The 20,105-nt window shown below is 43.8% G+C and overlaps 1 protein-coding gene and 1 long non-coding RNA gene across 3 annotated transcripts in view; both read right to left on the bottom strand.

Moving 5' to 3' along the window:
* cyth1a (cytohesin 1a) overlaps positions 1 to 14,350 on the bottom strand; it is a 37,751-nt gene extending 23,401 nt beyond the window's left edge. Inside the window, exon 1 of one of the 2 annotated variants that reach the window (XM_056406222.1) lies at positions 14,168 to 14,350. In XM_056406222.1, the coding sequence (XP_056262197.1) occupies positions 14,168 to 14,249 (82 nt within the window). In that variant the 5' untranslated portion in view covers positions 14,250 to 14,350. Of the gene's footprint in view, positions 1 to 4,575; positions 4,819 to 14,167 lie in introns of those variants that run through there. The other variant, XM_056406223.1, reaches the window with a different exon arrangement.
* On the bottom strand, positions 8,694 to 10,515 carry LOC130188119 (uncharacterized). The gene is made up of 2 exons (XR_008830568.1): positions 9,401 to 10,515; positions 8,694 to 9,053 (listed from the first exon to the last, which is right to left on the bottom strand). It is a non-coding gene; the product is annotated as an uncharacterized LOC130188119 (long non-coding RNA).
* Positions 14,351 to 20,105: the final 5,755 nt, after the last annotated feature.

Raw genomic sequence — 20,105 nt, 5'->3', positions numbered from 1 at the left:
AGCACTTTGAGCCAGCTCTTCTCTCTCCTCCTGACGAGTCATGCTATCATTATCACCTCCAATGGAGACAGTCGGCTACTTTCCTGTTCAGACGACTGCATGAGCAATGGCAGTGATGCGTGCCAACACAACGCAGCATTCCTCCTCATCGGGGCCCGAGCAGCTTGTTTTTACAGCACGAGTGTGTGTACACAAACACACACACACACACGCACCGGGTGCATCTGCGTCACAGAGCAGATGTGAGCGCTTGCCTCGTGTCCGTCTCTACGAGTCGACCTGGAGCCCTCTGCTGTGCCGGCTGCACTCTGCACCTGGCGAGTGTCAGTGTGGGATTCATGTGTTCCCAGGGTCGTTAGCCACTTCTGACACGGGGATGATAAGTGAGGATTTATATTCTGCGTTAGACTTTTAAGAAAGGACCATAATGCAATGAAAGAGGAAAGCGTGTTCATGCTATCGCCATCATTATCGTTATCTTATTAAACATATTGAAAACCCAGCAGATTGGAATAGTATGAAAGCCCAGAGTGAAGTAGAGTTGTGAGCAGGACAACCAAAAGAGGGTTTTCTCCTCCTCAAGCTGCTGAATGGAGAAAAACAAATGCGAGTCCTGAAGCGCTAACCCGTGTTATAAAAGAAGAATTCGAAAAATAAAATAAACCAAACAAATGTGTTCCTTCTTATCGCATCTAGTGACCTTGTAGATTTTCCTTTTTAAACAATGCACTGCAATTAAAATCGTCCCATATTTTAGAGCTATAGCTGTCCCACAAAAACAAGCTGGTCGTGCGTCATTAACCTGAGCCAGGTCAGGTGTGTATGCCACCCGATTGAGTCATGGGATTCAAAAGGCTTTGGCTTCCCCGAGAGAACATCAGCATCCCATAAACAGTTCCCAGCGAGTGTGCGAGCTGGATTTTTAGGAATGCTGGGACCAGAGAATGAGCTGGAGAGAGGAGAGCGAGGCCTGTGACCCATACACACACACACACACACACACACACACGACCAGCTTACTTAAATAATCTCTGTTCGGTTTTATTGGCGTTTATCGACGTTAATTATTTTAATAGGCTAATGTGGGGGCTTCTCAATGTTTTACCTCAAAAGCGGAAGTGCTATTTCTACCCACAATGCAATGCCTTTGTCCTCTATTCTTATCAGGGCTATCCTAATATCAACATCCTCTCTCGCCACTAAAATACACACACATCCAGAAAACACACGATGGGAAAAGCTGGAAGAGCCACCCGTCTTGTTGTTCTCTTTGTTTCCGTCTCTGTGCTGAGGGCAGAGAGACTGGAAAGTGAAGACATTTGAGCTCACACACACAACCCTGGAATGACATATCCTGTCGAGCATATTGTCAAACTCTCGACTTCCTGTTTGCGAGCTGTTCTCAGCGTTCAGAGGAGGAGTGAAAGCTGCGGCTGAACCCACCCATCCTGCGGGACGCGTAATAAAACAGCCATTCTTCCGTCTTCGTAACTTTAATCCCTAAACTCCATCACAACATGGCGTCGTGTACGTTCAACTGAAACCTCAACAGTGCACACGAAGAAATGTCTATACAACTCTGCATCTATTGTTGACCTCTGACAAAGTATCTATGGCGCCAAATATTTTTCAATGCATGCTTTGTTTTTTCCACAGAGAGAAAAAGCACCACTAACTGTGCCAAGGCGTTTGTAAAAAGCAACACGAGACGCGATAACTAAACACTAAAAAAAACCTGCTTTTCCACATCAGGAGCAAAGTGTGTGAGTAATGGACTGAAGTCTCCGGTTTCCTGCAGCAAAAGACAACAAGCGCAAATAATGACGAGCAGATTATGCAAGCACAACCAGACCCTGACCTGTAGGCAAATCAGCCCAAGCTCTCCAAATGCTTTCTATAGGAAGTCCCTATCAGGCTCCATTTTGAACGTCTGGGCCTTATCAACAGGACCGATCACAGAGTTTCGTCCTGCATGGAGATAATGGTTCTAGGCGTGCCGATGCCTGCTCCCGAGAATCCCGCAAGTCGCTCAAATAAGTGCTGGAAGAAAAAGTAACTGCAGGCTGAACTGTGCAAGACAGAAAGAAGAAAGGCAGCACAGAAGCCTGCCACACACACGCTCCATAGCGCGGCCCAACGGTGAAGTTCAGGAAGAGTTGATCTATGTGTGGCACACGGAGGATGTGGCTTCTGACAGGCCTGCGTGACAACAGGCTGATGAGAGCAAATACAGCCCCCTGCAAATGACTGGCAGCTGTGTTAACCTCCCCGCTTTAGGATTAATTTGACCCCATTCAATGTTTAATGCAAACAAACATAAAGTGCCTCACATTTAATTGCAAATTGAACCCAAAGGGTAAAATATGTTAGTAAATATAAAGGTAACAGGAGAAACATTGAATCGGGTCCAAATGACCCAAATGACCCTAAGGCAACACAAGGGTTAAAAGTACGTTTATCGACGGGACGAAATGATACGTCTGTATAAAATGTCAGAAAATAGTGAAACACACAAAATCCAGAGGCCAACGTTAAGTATTGAAACTGGTTGTTTTGTCCGAGTAACACTTCAAATTTAAAGATATCAAACAAACAAATAGCATAAAAGAGAGAAGAAGCTCAAAGGATCATATATGAGGAGCTTGAACCGGGAACAAAATTCTTGATTAATGCCTTGAACGATAACCAAATGATCAAATATATAGATTTTAAAATAATTTTCTGGCAATCAATCAATCAATTTTGTATTTGGATAACTCTGCATGATTGTGGCACATAAATCAAATCTTATTTAGTTTGATGTCAAATAAATATATAGCTTTGATCTTGAATCATAATTCAACGGTCTTTTAAAATGTCTTATAAACCAAAACATTTTCCGATTACACTCTGCCTTCCTCGTTTTTTTATTATGAAATGATTATTGTGTTGGCTGCTAATGAAACTATCGCTTTCTTAGACAACTTTAGCATCGTATAGGTGCAATTAGTATCGTTGCCTTCGACATCTTGTAACCAAAGTGAATATTTCCCACATAAACAAGGAAGATACTTGCAGTGTTACCGAGTTAGAAGTTACTCTGGCAGGTTGCCGTGGTTCAAACACTGCCAGCCATTGAGTTTCGGCCTCCTTTATTAACCGGCATCAATTACCGCCCGGAAACATTTCAGCAATGCAGCCTGCAATGTGTTGCTGAGCTCCCAAACCAGACTCACAACAACACCTCACTGCCGGCGCACACAGTGAACACACAAACGTGTGTCCGAATGCATTACAGCCATTAGGGTGCAGAACGATCACCAGTGAGAGAGGAAAGATCGGCTGCAAGCGGTGCAGAAAGAAGACGAAGATATGATTATGAGGAGAGGATGAGGATTATGAAGCCACTGGGGCCTTAATGCCAGGCCTGGCACATTGTTCTGGAGGGCCCATTAGAGCTCCACTGCCCGTCATTAGGGAACCATTAGTGACGACTACTTAAACTTCCCAGACCGAAGTGGCCGAGACAAATGGACTTGAAGAGAATCGACTGCTCCCCTCTCTCATCCCCGTCGACACAATGCAGCCGTGTGTGTGCGGTTCATCCGCAAGTTCTCACTCTCAGCAGAACAAAAGAGCAGCAGCATATAACCGGATCAGTCAGATGTTCACTGTTCTCCAACGCGGTTAATAGCGACGCAAGCGGAGGGTTGCCAATTAATGCTGGCATGCTGACCACGCCAGAGCGATGAAAGCGCCTTCAACAACAGGTTTAAGTCTGACTTCAAAGGCTGCACATTAATTCAGATTTCTGTGTGAACAATATAAAACGGTGACCACATGTAAAGGAATAACAACCACCCTTTTCTCCAATTAAAACAAAACTACAGCTTCTATGGGGATATTAGGGTGATTTAAAACGTGGATAACATATGCAGAAGGCAGGAATAAACACAAATGCACATGAATGTTCCTGCTGCCAGTCTTGTCGCTGGAGGTCTGCTCCCACACCTGTTGCTGCTGGTGGCTCAGCAGTCACTGGAGACACCGAGGAGCTTCTTGTTTTGGGAAAAGCTGGAAAATTATGTCCAGCATCATGTGTTGCTCAAGTGTGTCCACGTGTGGTTCAGACGTAACACTCAGTGAGGAACTTGAAATCCACATTGATATTTATGTTCGCAGACGAATATTAAACTGGAATAACTATGTAATAACAATTCGACCTGTGGGGTCTTTTTTTGATGCATTTAACTTTTGGGGTTAATCTGTTTTTGTTTAATATACTATTACAACTATATAATGTACGTGTGTTGTGGGCTGCTTCGTGTGTGTTTCCATGGGAGGCCATGCCGTGTAAAGTATTTTTAGAATACCACAGGGGCTGATCAAATATGCACAAGGTTGAGTCAGTAAATGCTACAAATGGCAGAGTAAACACTGTAAACAAGGCCAGGCGATACAGCAGCACTCGCTCCTCACTTCTGGCTCCTGAGATTTACCTTCACACATTCACCCTCAATACTTCTTTTAAAAGTAGAGGACATTTAAACGACATTCACACGAAGAAAAACGTCGTTTCTCGGCTGTTTCACTCACCGACACCTTCTTCCGATTTTAACACCATGCTGTCTCCGTCTGGTAGCTCCGAGTAAAAAAAACTACTTTCAATTGATTTCGGAGCGTCAAAACTTTAACCCGACACGAGTATCGAGGGATATATTGAGCCTTTTCTGGAAGTTTTTAAGCCGAGTTAACAAACACTCCCGGGGCTGGTTTCGTCCGGAGTTGGACCGCGGCTCTGTCGACAGCTCAAGGGAGTGGTTAGAGGAGACGACTTTAACCAAGCGCTCTTTCCTGCGCGCGATCCTCCGTCAAGACGGGCTGAATAAAAATCAGTGAGCTTCCGGTGAAGCCTTTTCACAATAAAACCCTGTCGTACGAATCGTAAAATGTAATGTAATGAGATAGATAGAAATATGTATATATATATAAAACCCTGTCGTACGAATCGTAAAATGTAATGTAATGTAATGAGATAGATAGAAATATGTATATATATATATATATATATATATATATATATATATATATATATATATATATATATATAGTCTTCTTCTTTTATTCTTTTTTTTCACATTTCTGACTGGGCTAATAATAAGTTATTACGTTTACATCAATCAAGACTCAAATTGTACTTGAATCTCAAGAATGTATTTCATAGAGAAAGATAGTTTCAAAATGTAAAATAAATGACGTTATGTCAGTATTACATTGGATTGAGGAGACTGGCACCTGCAGTTAGTTGAATACTGGACTGTCAAGAGTTGCGCTGGTTGTGTTATGCTCAACAACTTTACCCTGTGTGTATTACACATGCTATCTATTAAAATAAGGATTCAAATAAAATACTCAAATTGACCAAATTATGTTACATTCAGGCTCAAGTTAAAGTAAATCCATTAGAGATACAAAATGCAGCAAGTAAAGTTAATTTATAGTTTGCCTGAATATGATCATGACTTTAAGCTCTTATTTATTAAACAAGGGCCGCTCCCATTCCGGTAGGTGTCCTAAATCTGCTGAACTATTGCTCATAAAGGTGCAGCAAATGAGCCATGTGACGCGCGTCTGCCGCTTGCTTACGCACCCTGTAGCACGCACGCACGCACGCACAGAGTTGGGACAGGGTTGAGTGGGGGCAGGGAGAGATTGTGATTGACAGACACAGGACCCGCAGTGCACTGCTGCTGCGTTTGATTCACCACATCCGCTGAGAGCAGACTCACAAATAAAAATGGAACAAAAATAAAAACTATTCGTGAGAAAATAGCAACAACACCTCGCTGTGGCGAAGACATAACAAACTCTTCCAAACACCTATTGAATATTCAAATTCAATCACAGTATTTCCCAGATGAATCAGACATTAATACAACAACTCTCTTTTGTAGAGGGGCTAACACTCATGTTCATATTGTGTAATATGTGCAGATATGTGGATGTGTCATTAATGATGAAACTGAGTGACTGAGCAGCATGTTCTAATGCGTCAGGTCACAGCCTCTGCTCAGAAATAAAAGCCTCATCTCCCTTTGGATGTATTACTCGCATTGCTTCACCCTGGCCCTTCAACACACATGCTGTGCTGCCCGTGAACAAACGGTGCATCTGGTGGGTGTTCATGGGAGACATTTCTTGACATTTCCTTTAGGGTAAGCTGTAAGGGCACACCGCAGAGCTGCCCAGCTGTCTACCGTCTTGTTAAAAATGAATAATCAGCCTGCTGTTTGTATAACACCTGCTCGACTGTGCTGCTGTCAGATAGGAAAGGGCCGAGCCTGTCCCTGCCTGTTGATGAACACCGGAGAGCCGGGAGGAATGCTGCGCCCTCAGCCAATAAAAGAGGCCAGGGGATAACACCTCTCCACTGATGCACGAGAAGAAAAAATATGGCTGGATGTCTCGCTACATTTGAATTATGTTTAGAAAACAACGCAAGAATCAAAAGACCAAATACTGGGATTCAGCACTTTTCTGAAGACCATATTGGCAACTGGCAAACAGAAGACACCTAAAAAGCATAAAAGCACAGACGCAGCCTTGAAAGGCCCGATTCTGCATGGCCACTTCATCGGAGGGGCTTCAAGCTGTGGCTCATGAATGCCTCAGTTGTGCTGCTCAAACCCAACGACAATGCAGTCTGTGTGAAGTGAACCCTGTTCACAAAGTTTCAGTTCATTGTTAACAGTTCATCCATTCCCTCGAGCACTGCTGTAAATCTTTGCTAAAGAACCCAGAACAAGTTAAACCAGAGAGTCGTTTGACCTTTAAATGACGAGACCGTCAGTTGATATCAACACATTGTTGTCTGCAGCTTCCTGGTCCACACAAAGACATTTAACAGCGAGTTGAAAGTTCAGGTCGAGGCTGTATCGTACTACGAGACTGTGACGCGTATCGAGGGTCTTGTTCTTGCATCATAGAGATGGAGAAATTCCTCAAAAAGGACAATGTGCTCTTCTTTATTCATCTCTGTTGTTTATGAGAGTTTAGATCACAATTTGTCAGCGGCCTCAGTTTGAAAAAAACAAACACCTGACAAGTTAAGGTTACACATTTTAGGAACACATTAAAGGTTACAAAATATGCACTCAGCACCTTTCTGACAGTTTGAACATCACATTTTGAACATGATAATATTATGTTGCCCTAATCTGGATATGTTCCTTCAGGGCATGGATCATGGGCGCATTATGAGACACAGGCACGCTAAAGGCCCACTTCTCCCACATAGATACAGGATACTTAATCATTGTTTAGTCTCTTCTTGTTGTTATTGAGGGTCTCTTTGTGGTTGTTAGGCAGCTCTTTATGTGTTTTGGGGTTAATTTGTTTTTTTTTGTAGTTATTTGTGTGTGTATGTGAGATTGTTTTGCCCCCTTTTTTTGTAGTTGCTTTATGTCTCTTTCTTAAAGTTGGGGGACTTGGGTGAAATTAATGGTCAAAATGTAAGCAGCAGAGGCCGAGATATCCTGACTTTTAGTCCTTTTTTTGTCCTGTGAGCCAAGCTCCAAAAACACTAGATCCCACGCGAAATGCAACTTGATAGTGTTTCTGTTAGATTCCCCATGTTTAGTAAACCTCCATGTCTTTCAAACTCCAGGCTCTCGGTGTCTAACTTCTATTAAAAATGTGTCCATGATTTGGGTTACTTTCTCAAGGCAGAGAAGACATTACGATTCCCTGTAATGGGAAATCTTTCCTAAGGGTTAGGATTTGTGATGTGTTCCAGCTGTGTGTACCTGGAGAGATGCAATCAACTCTCATCAATCATGACTAATTGTATCTGTACAAGGAAACAACAAAGCGTCCTTATTATCCATTCAGCTATCAGGATGCAGTGACAGCTCCTGAAGCTACAATAGTGAATATGTATTTAAATGGCCTGAAATAGATGGAAACAAAAATAAGAAAATAAGTCTTTAACCATCATATCAGGCGGGATGCCAAGAGTGACCCCTGCTGATCATCTGCTGTAGTTACAATTCAAACTGCAGAAAAACAAAAAAGACACAAAGGAAACTTAATATAACAGAGTTACATGAATTAAGTCTAGACACACACACCGCAAAAAGTATGCATAGATAATAACTCCTCCTTAACAACCAGACAATATTACATAATTACCCACACAAATGACTCTTATTTACATCATAGTGTAACATATAGTCAAGTTAATTCCTAGAAACTAACTTATTGAGAAATAGGAGGTTAGTTTGTGCACACCTGTTTGACACACTTCAACAGCCAGGCTGAAATATGTCTGTGTTACATTAATGATTACGACATGAACGGCAGACATCCTGTGGCATGAGCGGTGGCTGGAGTTATGCATTATGACTCATTGCTCCAGGTGATTCTTTCTCTGCATGTGCCATCGGAGGTAATGAGACCTTTGGATCAATCCATCCTATCATTTTCTAAGGAGGAGTGGGCAGAACTGATCTAAAAACAGGGTGTCTACAGGAATAAACCAGTGAAATTGAATACTTTTAAAGACTTTTTAAGACCACATCTAAATAAAATTTAAGACCTAACGTACGAAGGAAATATACATTAATCTAAATTAATTAATTAATTCAAAGTAAACACACTGATGTCTGTTCAAAATTAACAGTATGGTGTAATGCAAAAGGATAACACAAATGGCATTGCTGTTGTAAATTATATTTATTAATACAACATTTTCTGAACATTTAAGTCCCATGAACAAATGTCTATAAAATCAAGTAAATATATTTTTTTAATACGTGCAACATAGTTCCTTTTGAACAAAAAAATCTATAAAATAACATAAATAACATTTCCAGCTGCTTTTAAAATGCAAATTCATTTACATAATAGAATGTATGTGTGTGTGGGTGAGTGAGTGTGAGTTCTCATGTCTCTATGTGATGGATGTTTGTGCACAGGTTCATGTCTACTCCTGAGCTTTTGTGAATATACTAGAAAACAATCCTTTTCAAACTGTATGAATACAAAAACTTCCAGTTGACATTTGGTCCATTCTCCTGGAAAAAAGAAAGAAAAGGCAGACATTAGCCAAACAACAGTCACCACATCTCTTATGACACCACCACTTCAGATTAATGTCAGGCTGGATAAATATGAATGAATACTATTTTTACAAATTAAGCAACGTGAGCCATCCCTTGAGCCTAGTGAACACTATGTAGACATATTGACAGGTAAACACCACTCTACTACCATTCTAAAACTATTTTTAATTAGTCTAATTAATGTGTAGTGCGCCTATGCATAGCTGTTATTAACTTGACACACGAGTAAAGCTTAACTATATGAAACACATACTCATATACATGAGGATAGTTAATACATATATTTATATTAGACTTACTTTGAGATGCTGAAGTAGGTCCTGGGCGTGTCATGGCCCATGAGCTCCATAGGATCCTGACGGGACGTGGCCATTTCACCGATAGCGCACATGAAGTCCAGCTGTCTGCTCGCGGTGGTCTGGTCCAGAGTCTCGTGGAACAGAATGAAGAACGCACTGCAGCGTTGGACTTCGGTGATGAGCTCTTTGTTGCACGGCGCTGGATTTCCTCCGGTGACCTCCAGCGTTGTAGCGTTGACGTCGTTGCTGGCGGCGGAGCAGGAGCTAGCGGCGGAGCAGCAGCTAGCCCCGCGGGCTGCTGGCGGCCTTCGCTAGTCTCTGTGCTTCTTGCTCTGCTCGTGAGATTCCACCGCTGGAAAGTCTCCCAACACATAACGCAGCTTCAGAAGCATTTCACCCACCGTGACCAGAAACACTCGTTCTTTTCTAGCCGTTGTTGAACTTGCATCCCCCATGTTTTCTAAACTAGCCGATGCTTCACGTTGTAGGGGATGGGACCGAATACGCGGGGCCCCTTTAAGAGAAGGGGCGTGGCCCCGGTGACACCAGAGACGCCGCAGAGCAACCGGAGCAAAATACGGACCTGGTGGAACAGATTGCCTCATATTCGCAGTGACATGACACCCAAAAAATTTAAGACCAATCCAATCTGAATTTAAGACAATTTAAGACTTTTTAAGGCCTTATTTTTAGGAAAAGCAATTTAAGACTTTTTAATGCCCCGCAGACACCCTGTAAAAAGTACTGATTACATGAGTCACAATACAAGAATACAGCTCACTCGTGTCACTTTTCTTATGTGGCTGCGAGAGTAGAACACCCTGTGAGGCCAATCACCTTCAATTACAAACATAAAGCTCTATTTTAATTAATATAAACATCTTCGACAGCAAGACAATTTACTTTCTCATCTTTTCTTCTGTGGCAGCCTCCAGCAGAACTCACATACACACTTACACACTGTACATAGAGAAATACCGCTGTCAGAAGATGTGATGACGCAAATCAGTTTTAAGTGGTGCGTGTGGAATGTAGGGAGCTCCTGCTGGAGCAGGGCAGCCTCAGAGGTCACTCTTCCTCAGGCTGGACTCACATGTGGACATCACCCCAACGGGCCTCGGTTAACTACAGGCTGACAAAGCATTGTTCATCTGCAGTTCATAATGCATTAGCCTGACGCACAAGCAGTCGCAGGGAACGGCTAAATAAAACCCCTTCTGTTCAGAGGGAGTGTGTCCCCGAGGCCCGAGAGCTCGACGAGTTGGATGCCAGCGTGTCTACACATTTACAGAACACGAATAGGAGTCACAACATGTCACAAATGTCCGAGATCGCACAAAAACACAATCAAAAACATTGTTTTCCACGGTCCGCCAGTGATCTTGCTACCACGCCTGTTCATTTTTCATCAAGATAATCAAAAATCCTGCCATGCAAACGGAAGGATATTATTTGGCTTTCAAAGCAGTGTGCCTCTGTCTCGTTGCCCACACACAACCCTTTGAAGCCGCCCGCTGGCAGAGAGCGTCTCATTACGCACCCAAAACACGCAGAACTGTGTATCAGCAGTGGAATACAGCTCACATGAGATGTTATAAAATCAACTTTATTATGAGCTTCTTTCATGTTAATGTACTCTAGGCTGTATTATCAGTGTGTGTTACTTTATCAACGTTCAAAGTTGGGGGGTTTAATCCCGTAATCCACTAGCTCCCAAATGTGGGGTTGCGAAGAAGAAGAAGAAGAAGAAGAAGAAGAAGAAGAAGAAGAAGAAGAAGAAGAAGAAGAAGAAATATTTATTTTCTCTAATATTAGATTATTTTCACATTTTGAAACACTGGATACATTCTTCTTACATCTTTGTATTATACATACATAAATAGGTATATGTAATACATCATAATATTTATAATAGTAAATATATAGTCATGTATTATTATTATGCTTATATCATATTCTATCATAACCATCTTATATCATAACCAAGGGGTAATGTCAGACACAGAGGTGGTAATTAGTAAAACCATCAAGTCCCCTGGTAAAACTATTCCGGACAAATAGGGTGTTTTTTCATTTGTAATCACTATCATTGCAGTTCTTTGGTCTTCAGCCTGTATTTGAAATGTGCAAAATCAGTCACTGACAAAGAAATGCACAGTTTGTGATGCTAGGTGCCAATTTGGCTCTGGAAAGGTAAAACGTTCTGATCGACCTCTACAACTGATATAAAATACAAATATCACAAATAAAAATCTAATTATTTGGGAATTTTGGAGCTAAAGTATCTTCCGCAGATATAGAGGGAGTGGAAATCAATGTCATATTTTACGGCTGGGGTGTCTGAGACCCAACAAGAGAAACAAGTTAACAGTTCAAAAGCAATATTCATAGGATTAAGACAAGAAATTGACTATCAAGCTCACAAAAGGGCCCAGGAGCCCAAATTGTATATTATATTAGGCTGTATACGAGTTACAAGGCAAACAGCTTGGGAATCACTCCCATAATCACATCAGCATCAACACTCACTGCCACCTCACACCCTCCTTTGTGGGGCAAATATCCTGGACACTCTGCAGCTGACGGTCTTGTTTGGGTTCTCAAGAGAGTTCACATGGAGTCTACAAGGAGTCTACAAGGAGTCCACAAGGAGTCCACATGGAGTCTACAAGGAGTCCACATGGAGTCCACATGGAGTCTACAAGGAGTCCACAAGGAGTCCACATGGAGTCTACAAGGAGTCCACATGGAGTCCACATGGAGTCTACAAGGAGTCCACAAGGAGTCCACATGGAGTCTACAAGGAGTCCACAAGGAGTCAACATGGAGTCTACAAGGAGTCCACATGGAGTCTACAAGGAGTCCACATGGAGTCTACAAGGAGTCCACATGGAGTCTACAAGGAGTCCACATGGAGTCTACAAGGAGTCCACATGGAGTCCACAAGGAGTCCACATGGACTCTACAAGGAGTCCACATGGAGTCTACAAGGAGTCAACAAGGAGTCCACTTAGAGTCCACATGGAGTCTACAAGGACTCCACAAGGAGTCTACATGGAGTCCACATGGACTCCACAAGGAGTCATTTCTATGACAGAAAATCCAGACATATCATATCAGAAGCCCCCCCCCCCCTCCCAGGCCCTCTGATATAAATCAGCCAAATTACTATCAGATCCACTATCAGACCCCAACCGTGCCCTGAGAAGACTGATTGGGCCCGTTGAGTCACACTCCCAGTGACTGTGAAAGTAAGACTCACAGAAACATTCAGAGTCTGGAGGAGCGCTGACATCACGCTGGACGCACACTCAATTCATTTATGCAAAGTGAGAGAGGCTGAGAGGACGGAAACAATCCGTGTGTGTCCCCTGAGGAACACAAAGAACTTGGGATATAAAATGTACACGAGGTCCAGCAGCCAGGGAGACGGCTCAGTGAGTCCATCAACCTCTCAGTCATGTTTGCACTGGACTATATTTCAGGAGTGATTTAATAATGCTGCCGATACAATGTACAGCCATTCGGTGAGTCACACATGAATCACGGGCATGATTCACGTTTAAAAAACAGAAACACCAACAGAACACTGCCCAGTGTCTTCCCACCACAAGGTGTCCGAAATGCAATGGCTGCCGTCACGACAAGACGTTTTTAAAAAAATGTATTACAGTCTAAGCAAAAAAACTGACACTTGCAGGCGGATGACAGCTGTAATTAAGCCTTTGGGAATGTACTGCTCCCAGACTGTAGGCTGAGTGTCATATCCAACTAGAACTCTTCCCAATATGTCAAAGTTATTTTGGTTAGCTTGGCAAATATCAGTGAAACCATGCTGTCTCCACATTCATGATAGCAGAACAATCCAGATTACTCCCCCCCCCCTTTTGAATATTACAAAAATTTAATAAAAAGTCCCCTCTTTTCACGCTCCTTCGTGGTGCTGATTCATACGTTTTGAAATCCCTGAGACAGCACCGCTTCCCCTTGCTCGGCGCCCAGTCAGCTGACTCACCACAACCCAACCGAGCTGCTTCAGGCCCGTCAACACGGCCTGGAACACTCCCAGTGGGAACCTGTGACTTACCAGCCCCAAACAAATAGACGACACACACACACACACACACACACGCGCGCACACACTAGCTCCATCACAACCCAGATCCTGCTAATACTAGGGTGTGAAAGGATACATTTGAGAACAGATGGCGAGTATTAAAAAAAACACTCCTAAGGAGGCCACGGTCTTCTTAGCCAGCTCCACTCCTCCTCCGCCTGTAATTAAACTGGGATGGACTGATAGAGATGATCCCCAGTAAACACAACCCTGCCATCCCCGTGACCAAATGGACCCAGCTGGACTGCAGAGCGGGGTGCTGTCGCTCTGTGTGGTCACCAGAGGTTTCACTGCTGCAATACAACATGTGGATCTGCTACATGTGTGAATAATTAGGTCACTATTAGTGGTTCAAAACTGTCTGGTGGTGGAAATTGTGTTAGCCCTGCTGGAGGTTAGATCTGCTCTGTAAGTAATAACAGAGTCTCTCTCTCTCTCTCTCTCTCTCAACGACAAGAAGCTCACTGTATGTACATCCAATTGTTTGTTTATCTCTGGTGGTACAATCAACAGTTTGTATTATTATTTATTGACAGTGTGGGAAGTCTTTCACAACTAATGGTCATGACTTTCTTCAAATGATCAATTTCAGCCAGAGAGGTCGATGTAATGCTCCAACCAGACGACTGCTTGAGAATAGGGTGCTTTACCTGGAGGAGGCTGCAGCGGCTTCACAGCTGGACATAAGAACGTCTGAAGGCTGGACACGCAAAGTTCACTCACGGACCCCATGTCTTCAGCGTGTCATGTATGTGTCCGCGTGTGAAGGCGTGTCTCCGTTGTGTGAACGCTGCCTGCCGACGACTCCGGTCCACATGGAGAGCAAAGGGGAAGTAGCGGAGGCCCGGGCTGACGGGCTCCCTGCTGCGGCTGCTGAGAGTCACACCGAGCTCCCGCAGCTATTCAGTCCATGCAGATACTCCGACTGTAAGGTCTGGTCACTCCCCCCCCCCCCCCCCCCAGCTGGACGAGTCCTCCACTCCCCGGATCTCTCACACTCACCTACTTTCTCTTCCCCCTCGATTAGAATGTGCAACTTGCCAGGATGCTGAAATCACTTCTGCTTTCTCAGAGTTCCCCTTTTGTGCTGGTGTCTCAGCCACCCTCGATCCTCTATCCTCCTCTGCTCTCTCTCTCTCTCTCTCTCCCTCCCTCCCTCTCTCTCTCTCTCTCTCCCACTTGCACTCCTTTGCTACTTTCCATACTAATTTAAGCAGATATTCTTCGACATAACACAATGCACACGCGCACACACACACACACACACACACACACACACACACACACACACACACACACACATACAAATGGAACAGTCGGGTTATATTCTAAAGTGTATATTACTACAATGTACCTTCAGGACAGATTTCAGTTTTCCAATACTTTTTTTTCTTGCAACCCAGTTTGCATGACAAAATGTCGAAAGAAAAGTGGAAATCAATCAAAGAAGCAGTTGAGGAGAAAGTTTCCGTGTGCATCAGATTGATGGAGAGTTTCAGCAGCACTTTGCTCCGTTTGTGCGGTGCAGCGTTCGAGTCCCATCTCTACCCTGCGTCGCTTTTTAGTTTCTCGTCACATCAGTTTTTGGCTTCAAAAGCCTTGCACATGAAATCAAGATTGCATGGTTGCTTGGCAACGGGGTGGAATAAATGATTTGTTCCTGGGCAAAACACTGGGCCATTTGTTTTGAATAGTCTGATCTTCATGCCGACATAATGACACGACACAGTCACATGTCTGGGGTCTAGCAGGCTCTCTCAAATACACACACACACACACACACACACACATGCACTAATGCACACACAATTTATTTTGTGATTTTCACACCTCCCGTGAAGCAAAGCGAAATGTTTGCCTCTGCTCTAGAACCCCTGTCACTTTGAATTAGTATGTCAGTCACACAAGCGACTCTCTCACTCTCTCCCTCCCTCTTTACCACCATCCTCTCTCATTGCGTCATTCATCATTTCCTCCAGTCCGCTCTCTCTGCCGTCAGCATGTCACTGACTCAGGCGGTACACCTGACACAGACTGCATTTCTACGGCCTGCATGGCTATGACATCACCGCTGATCTAACAGTCATTACCCACTTCATTGCACCTCAGAGTGACCCCTGCATGAGTCCTGACCCTTTGATCAGCCAGAGGAGCAGCAGCCCGGCTCACGGTGAAGTCAGCACGAATGTTCATCTTCTCTTTTGAGTATGCATATTCCGCCCATTTCGCTCGGCTCCATATCACCGCTATGAATAAATGTGTGATGTCAACACCTCACTGAGCACCTGCTGAGAATAAAGAAGTAAGCAGGTGGGCAGACACACAGATATACACAGTGTAGGTGTAGGTGTCAGTGTGCTCATGCGCCTATACCTGGTCATCCCTGCCGTCAAGGTCGAAAATACACATCAGTTCATTGCTTTAAGCGTCTTTGGGTCTCTAGAAAAGCAGTATATAAAATGTAAAGTATTATTTATTTATATTTTGCTGTAAAATGGAATAACGTCAGTGTATTACATTGAACTCTCAAGTGGCCACGCACGAGTCCACACAGTAAACTGTAAGTACTCGAATGAAAGGCATAAATGGCAAACTACACTGAGCAATAACATTTTATTTCAATTAATTATGCTGGATATTGCCCCACAAGGTCTTGCGGGTTAGTGCAACAAACAGTTAACAACCAAATGCAGTCACCGACAGCCGGGACATCCCCACGAGGTTCCCTGGGAACCGGGTCGCTGTCTGCCCACCAATAGAGCAGAACTCCTGTAGAGAGTTGCTCCGCACTGAAGCTGATCCTGCGACCCACAAGAGGACTTCACTCCTGCTGTTCTGCCACCAGGTGGTCAGCGCATGGAGCGACACGTTTACGCTTCAGTCACACGCCAGGTGAACTTCATCATAGCAGATGTAATCCCTTAAATGCACGTAGGTTGAACACCTCATGTTCAAACACTGTGAGCAGAGCACCACCAGCTGCTTTGGGTCAACTCAGGGTTTCTGATGAAGATCTCTTGTGTGTTTGTCGTCTAGCAGTCAGGGAGGAAGACAGTTCTTAAGTGTGATGAAAGAGTTTCCACACTTGGGTTTAAAAGCTACAGGGAGCTTGCTGGTCGGTGTTGGTGAAACTCCTACATAGCAGCAACGTGTTAGCATCTCCTCCGGTGACTAACTGGCTGGGTGGGAGCAGAACTATAACACCTCTGCTGGTACAACCCAGCTGAATACTCTCCAGAACAAAGTTTTAGAGGCTAAATATGGATTTAATGCACCAAGTGATATCATCTATTGGCCCATTATTCTCTGTCTCAGAGCCTCAATAATGATGGCAAATCAAGTGAGGATGTTTTTATCAGCTATTTTTTTCATGGCAATGATTAGTTTTAGACTTATTTCTTACATGGAGAAGTAAAAAGACTAAAGTAAAAGAAAACTGCAGCACAAGTGCAGAATTGAATTGACTTCGAGGTGGCAGATTTCAAACTTCTTCTCTTATTTCAATTTTTGGATTTTCTCGTCACACTTTTTTTCTTTTCCTTACAGGAATATGATACGTCTGCATAAATCCACTGAGATTTTGCCGCCGTTCTGGCAGTTTTCCACAGAGTGTGCTTTGAAGGAGCGAGAGGCTGCTGGAGGAAACCTGTCCCATCCCATGGGTAGAGAGTGACAGTGTAGTAGGAGGAAAGAAATCGACATATTCCAGGCCTGTAGAATCAACTATATTACAAACTGAGAGGCGAGATGACACCCACAACCACAGCAACCACACGCACCCGCCGCTAGTGTGCTGCACATTTCCTTCGTGTGCACAAATGTCATGAAGCAAAGGGAAACTGAGCTGCATTGACAGGTGCAGGCAAAAAAAAGCATTAAAAGAAAAGAAAAAAGATAAAACAAAGTCATTTTTGACAACGTGGAGCTCAAAGCCTTTGAAGCGAGTCTTGAAACAGAGCAGCACCCAATGAATCCTAGCTGGTTTAGGGCTGCAGCACCTACAACTCCACAGGAATAGAGTGCAACAACACTGGTACATCCATCTTAGAAGGTGGCGCTCTACATATGACGCTGCCAAGCCGTAAAATACACAGATTAAACTCAAAGGCTGCAAATGCTTAAGTCTACACACTATTAAAAAAGATGGAGGAAACAGAGTCGTGTCAAAATAAAATATTTTTGAAAGTCGGTTTGAGTCGAGTCTTGACAGCCGATGGATTATTTATATCCTCTCTCACGGTGCTCAGGGACAGAAGAGACAATATGACTTTAATTACACTTTCAGATCCACAAGACGGTGATTTGACTCAGGCAGTGTCAGGGACAGAGAGCGTTGTTGGAATACACTTGAAGCTTCGGCATGTGCGCTCTCTTTTGCCTCACTGTAGCAGATGATTACATAATCGTAGACTTACAAATATTCTTCCTGGGAGCAGCACAAACTGTATGTCAGAAATCACGACTGAACGCATAGATAAAAAACACAATCAAAAGTTGGCAAGCAAAACATCAGTAGAAGATGCATCTTTTATTTAGATTATATTTTAAGAGATTAAGAGTTGTGGGGAACATCAACCCTCCCTTCTTTTTCGAGAAGAACATCAGTTTTGCAATGAGGACGTTGCTTGTGGTTCTAGTTTGAGATGCTTTAGGCTCATGGAAAAACTAAACTGCTAAATAATTGAGAAGAAGCCTCTATCATCGCCTAAACTGAGCCATCCACGAGCTCATCATGGCCTGAGATCATCAGTGGGTGGTCACCCTGCATGATGTCAGGACTTTGGACTTCCCGTAAAGGCTTCATGGTGTCATGGTGGGTTTTACGGGAAGCATTGTGTGGAACCGTCATTGACCGAGGCGATGTGCGCCCGACGCCAGCATGGTAAATAAATCACTTTTCTATCTTAATAACCATAAAAGGAACTTGTCTATCTTAAATCTACTATGTAGCCATGTGGATGTCTAGTGTCCCCCTCCAAAGCTGCAGTGTGATGCTTAATAATTCATCACACATATTGTGTATTATCATTTTATACCCATTTGGCAGCAAACACTGCTGGCGTGACATTAAACCCAACGAGGTCCTTTCCTGTGAATACTTTTCAAGTTAATCAACATGAGTGTCGAGCCCCTTTACGACTTAATGCCATTATCAAATGTGCAGAGCACAGTCAGTCATGCTGTCATTCTGACAGCCCCAGCAGATAGTCAGACAGCAGTATGAGCATCGAGCAGAGCACGGACAATGCTAAACACACACACACACACACAACAATGGTAGCCCATCATGGCACGAATCGCAGGTTTCACGAAATGCCAACCAGTGTGCGCAGAGTGTGCTGAAGACGTACCGTGATGCTCCCTCTCCATCCCGGTGGTCCTGATGCTGCTGCTGCAGCCCGAGCGCCCGCAACACTCTTCCCTCGCTCCGTCCCCTCCCTTTCTCCCCTTCTTCTCTCAACTTCCAAGTCTGAACTTGGTCGCAGGCTCTCTGGATGCGCTCTCTCTCTCCAGAGCTGGCACTACTCCGCGTGTTGCAGTGTCGCTCTCGTCCCCAGCCGCCTCTCAGGAAGGTGTCGGTGTGTCTGCCGGCTGCTGATATGCATCCGGAGAAGCCGGTGCACATGTTGGCCCCGCCCACCCCGGTGCGATGTCACCCTGTAACTTCCTCGAAACAACAGCTTAGGAACACTTCGCAATTTATGCTGTTCGTGTGTTTTTGCATTACGTATACTGGATGTGTTTGTGATAATATTGTTGCGAATAAACCTGAATATTTGTGTTTAAGATCCTACAACTTTGTAAGTATGCAAACATATTACAATAATACACACACACATATGTATATATATATAATATATAATATATATATTATAAACCCTTTCCTTTCTGGCCACTTGGGGCGAGCAAAAGCAAGCTGAGAACACATTGCACCACCTTGGCGGTTGATGTTGCCAACTGCTCCGCAAACAGGTGGAGCAACATTCGAGTTCCTTTGGAGACGAGTTTCTGTCCGCTGGTGAATTAAAGTCCAATAATATAACCACTCCATTAGCTCCACGTATGGTCCCAACCTCCAGCTGAGGGAAGGACATGACTTCGAGGCTGCTAAAAGCTGCTCTATGTTCCCGTGCTGATCATTCTCTGGAGGTGCATCACTGGATGCGACCCCATCACGTTCTTATAATTGCTGCAAGACACATTGATGGCAGCTCCATTAATGTGTCTGCCTCTCTTGGCTAACCAGTGACGTCACAGTAGGTGTTTGGCCTCAGCTTTCAAATAGAAGAATACCATAACATCCCCGAAAGAGAAGGAGCCCTAAGGTTCGCCCTGAGGACAGCAGTGGAGCGGGCCGCCTTCGTGTGAATCAGTTTGTCTACTGTTCCTCATCACTCAACAATAAATGCATGTATGATTTACCCCCCTCCCTAGAAATTACAGTAACAATGAACACATGTGATAAAGCTGATCATTTTCATCGGATGTTGCTATCGCACAGCTGGAAATATCAAATAACCTCCTTTCCCCAGGGCTAAAAGATATAACGACACATTAAATTACAATAACAGCGGTAGGACACACAGA

This window comes from Pseudoliparis swirei, chromosome 23 (assembly GCF_029220125.1).
Source record: "Pseudoliparis swirei isolate HS2019 ecotype Mariana Trench chromosome 23, NWPU_hadal_v1, whole genome shotgun sequence".
Lineage (NCBI taxonomy): Eukaryota > Metazoa > Chordata > Actinopteri > Perciformes > Liparidae > Pseudoliparis > Pseudoliparis swirei.
The sequence above is the reverse complement of the archived record's forward strand: the minus strand, read 5'-3'. Positions and strand labels throughout refer to the sequence as shown.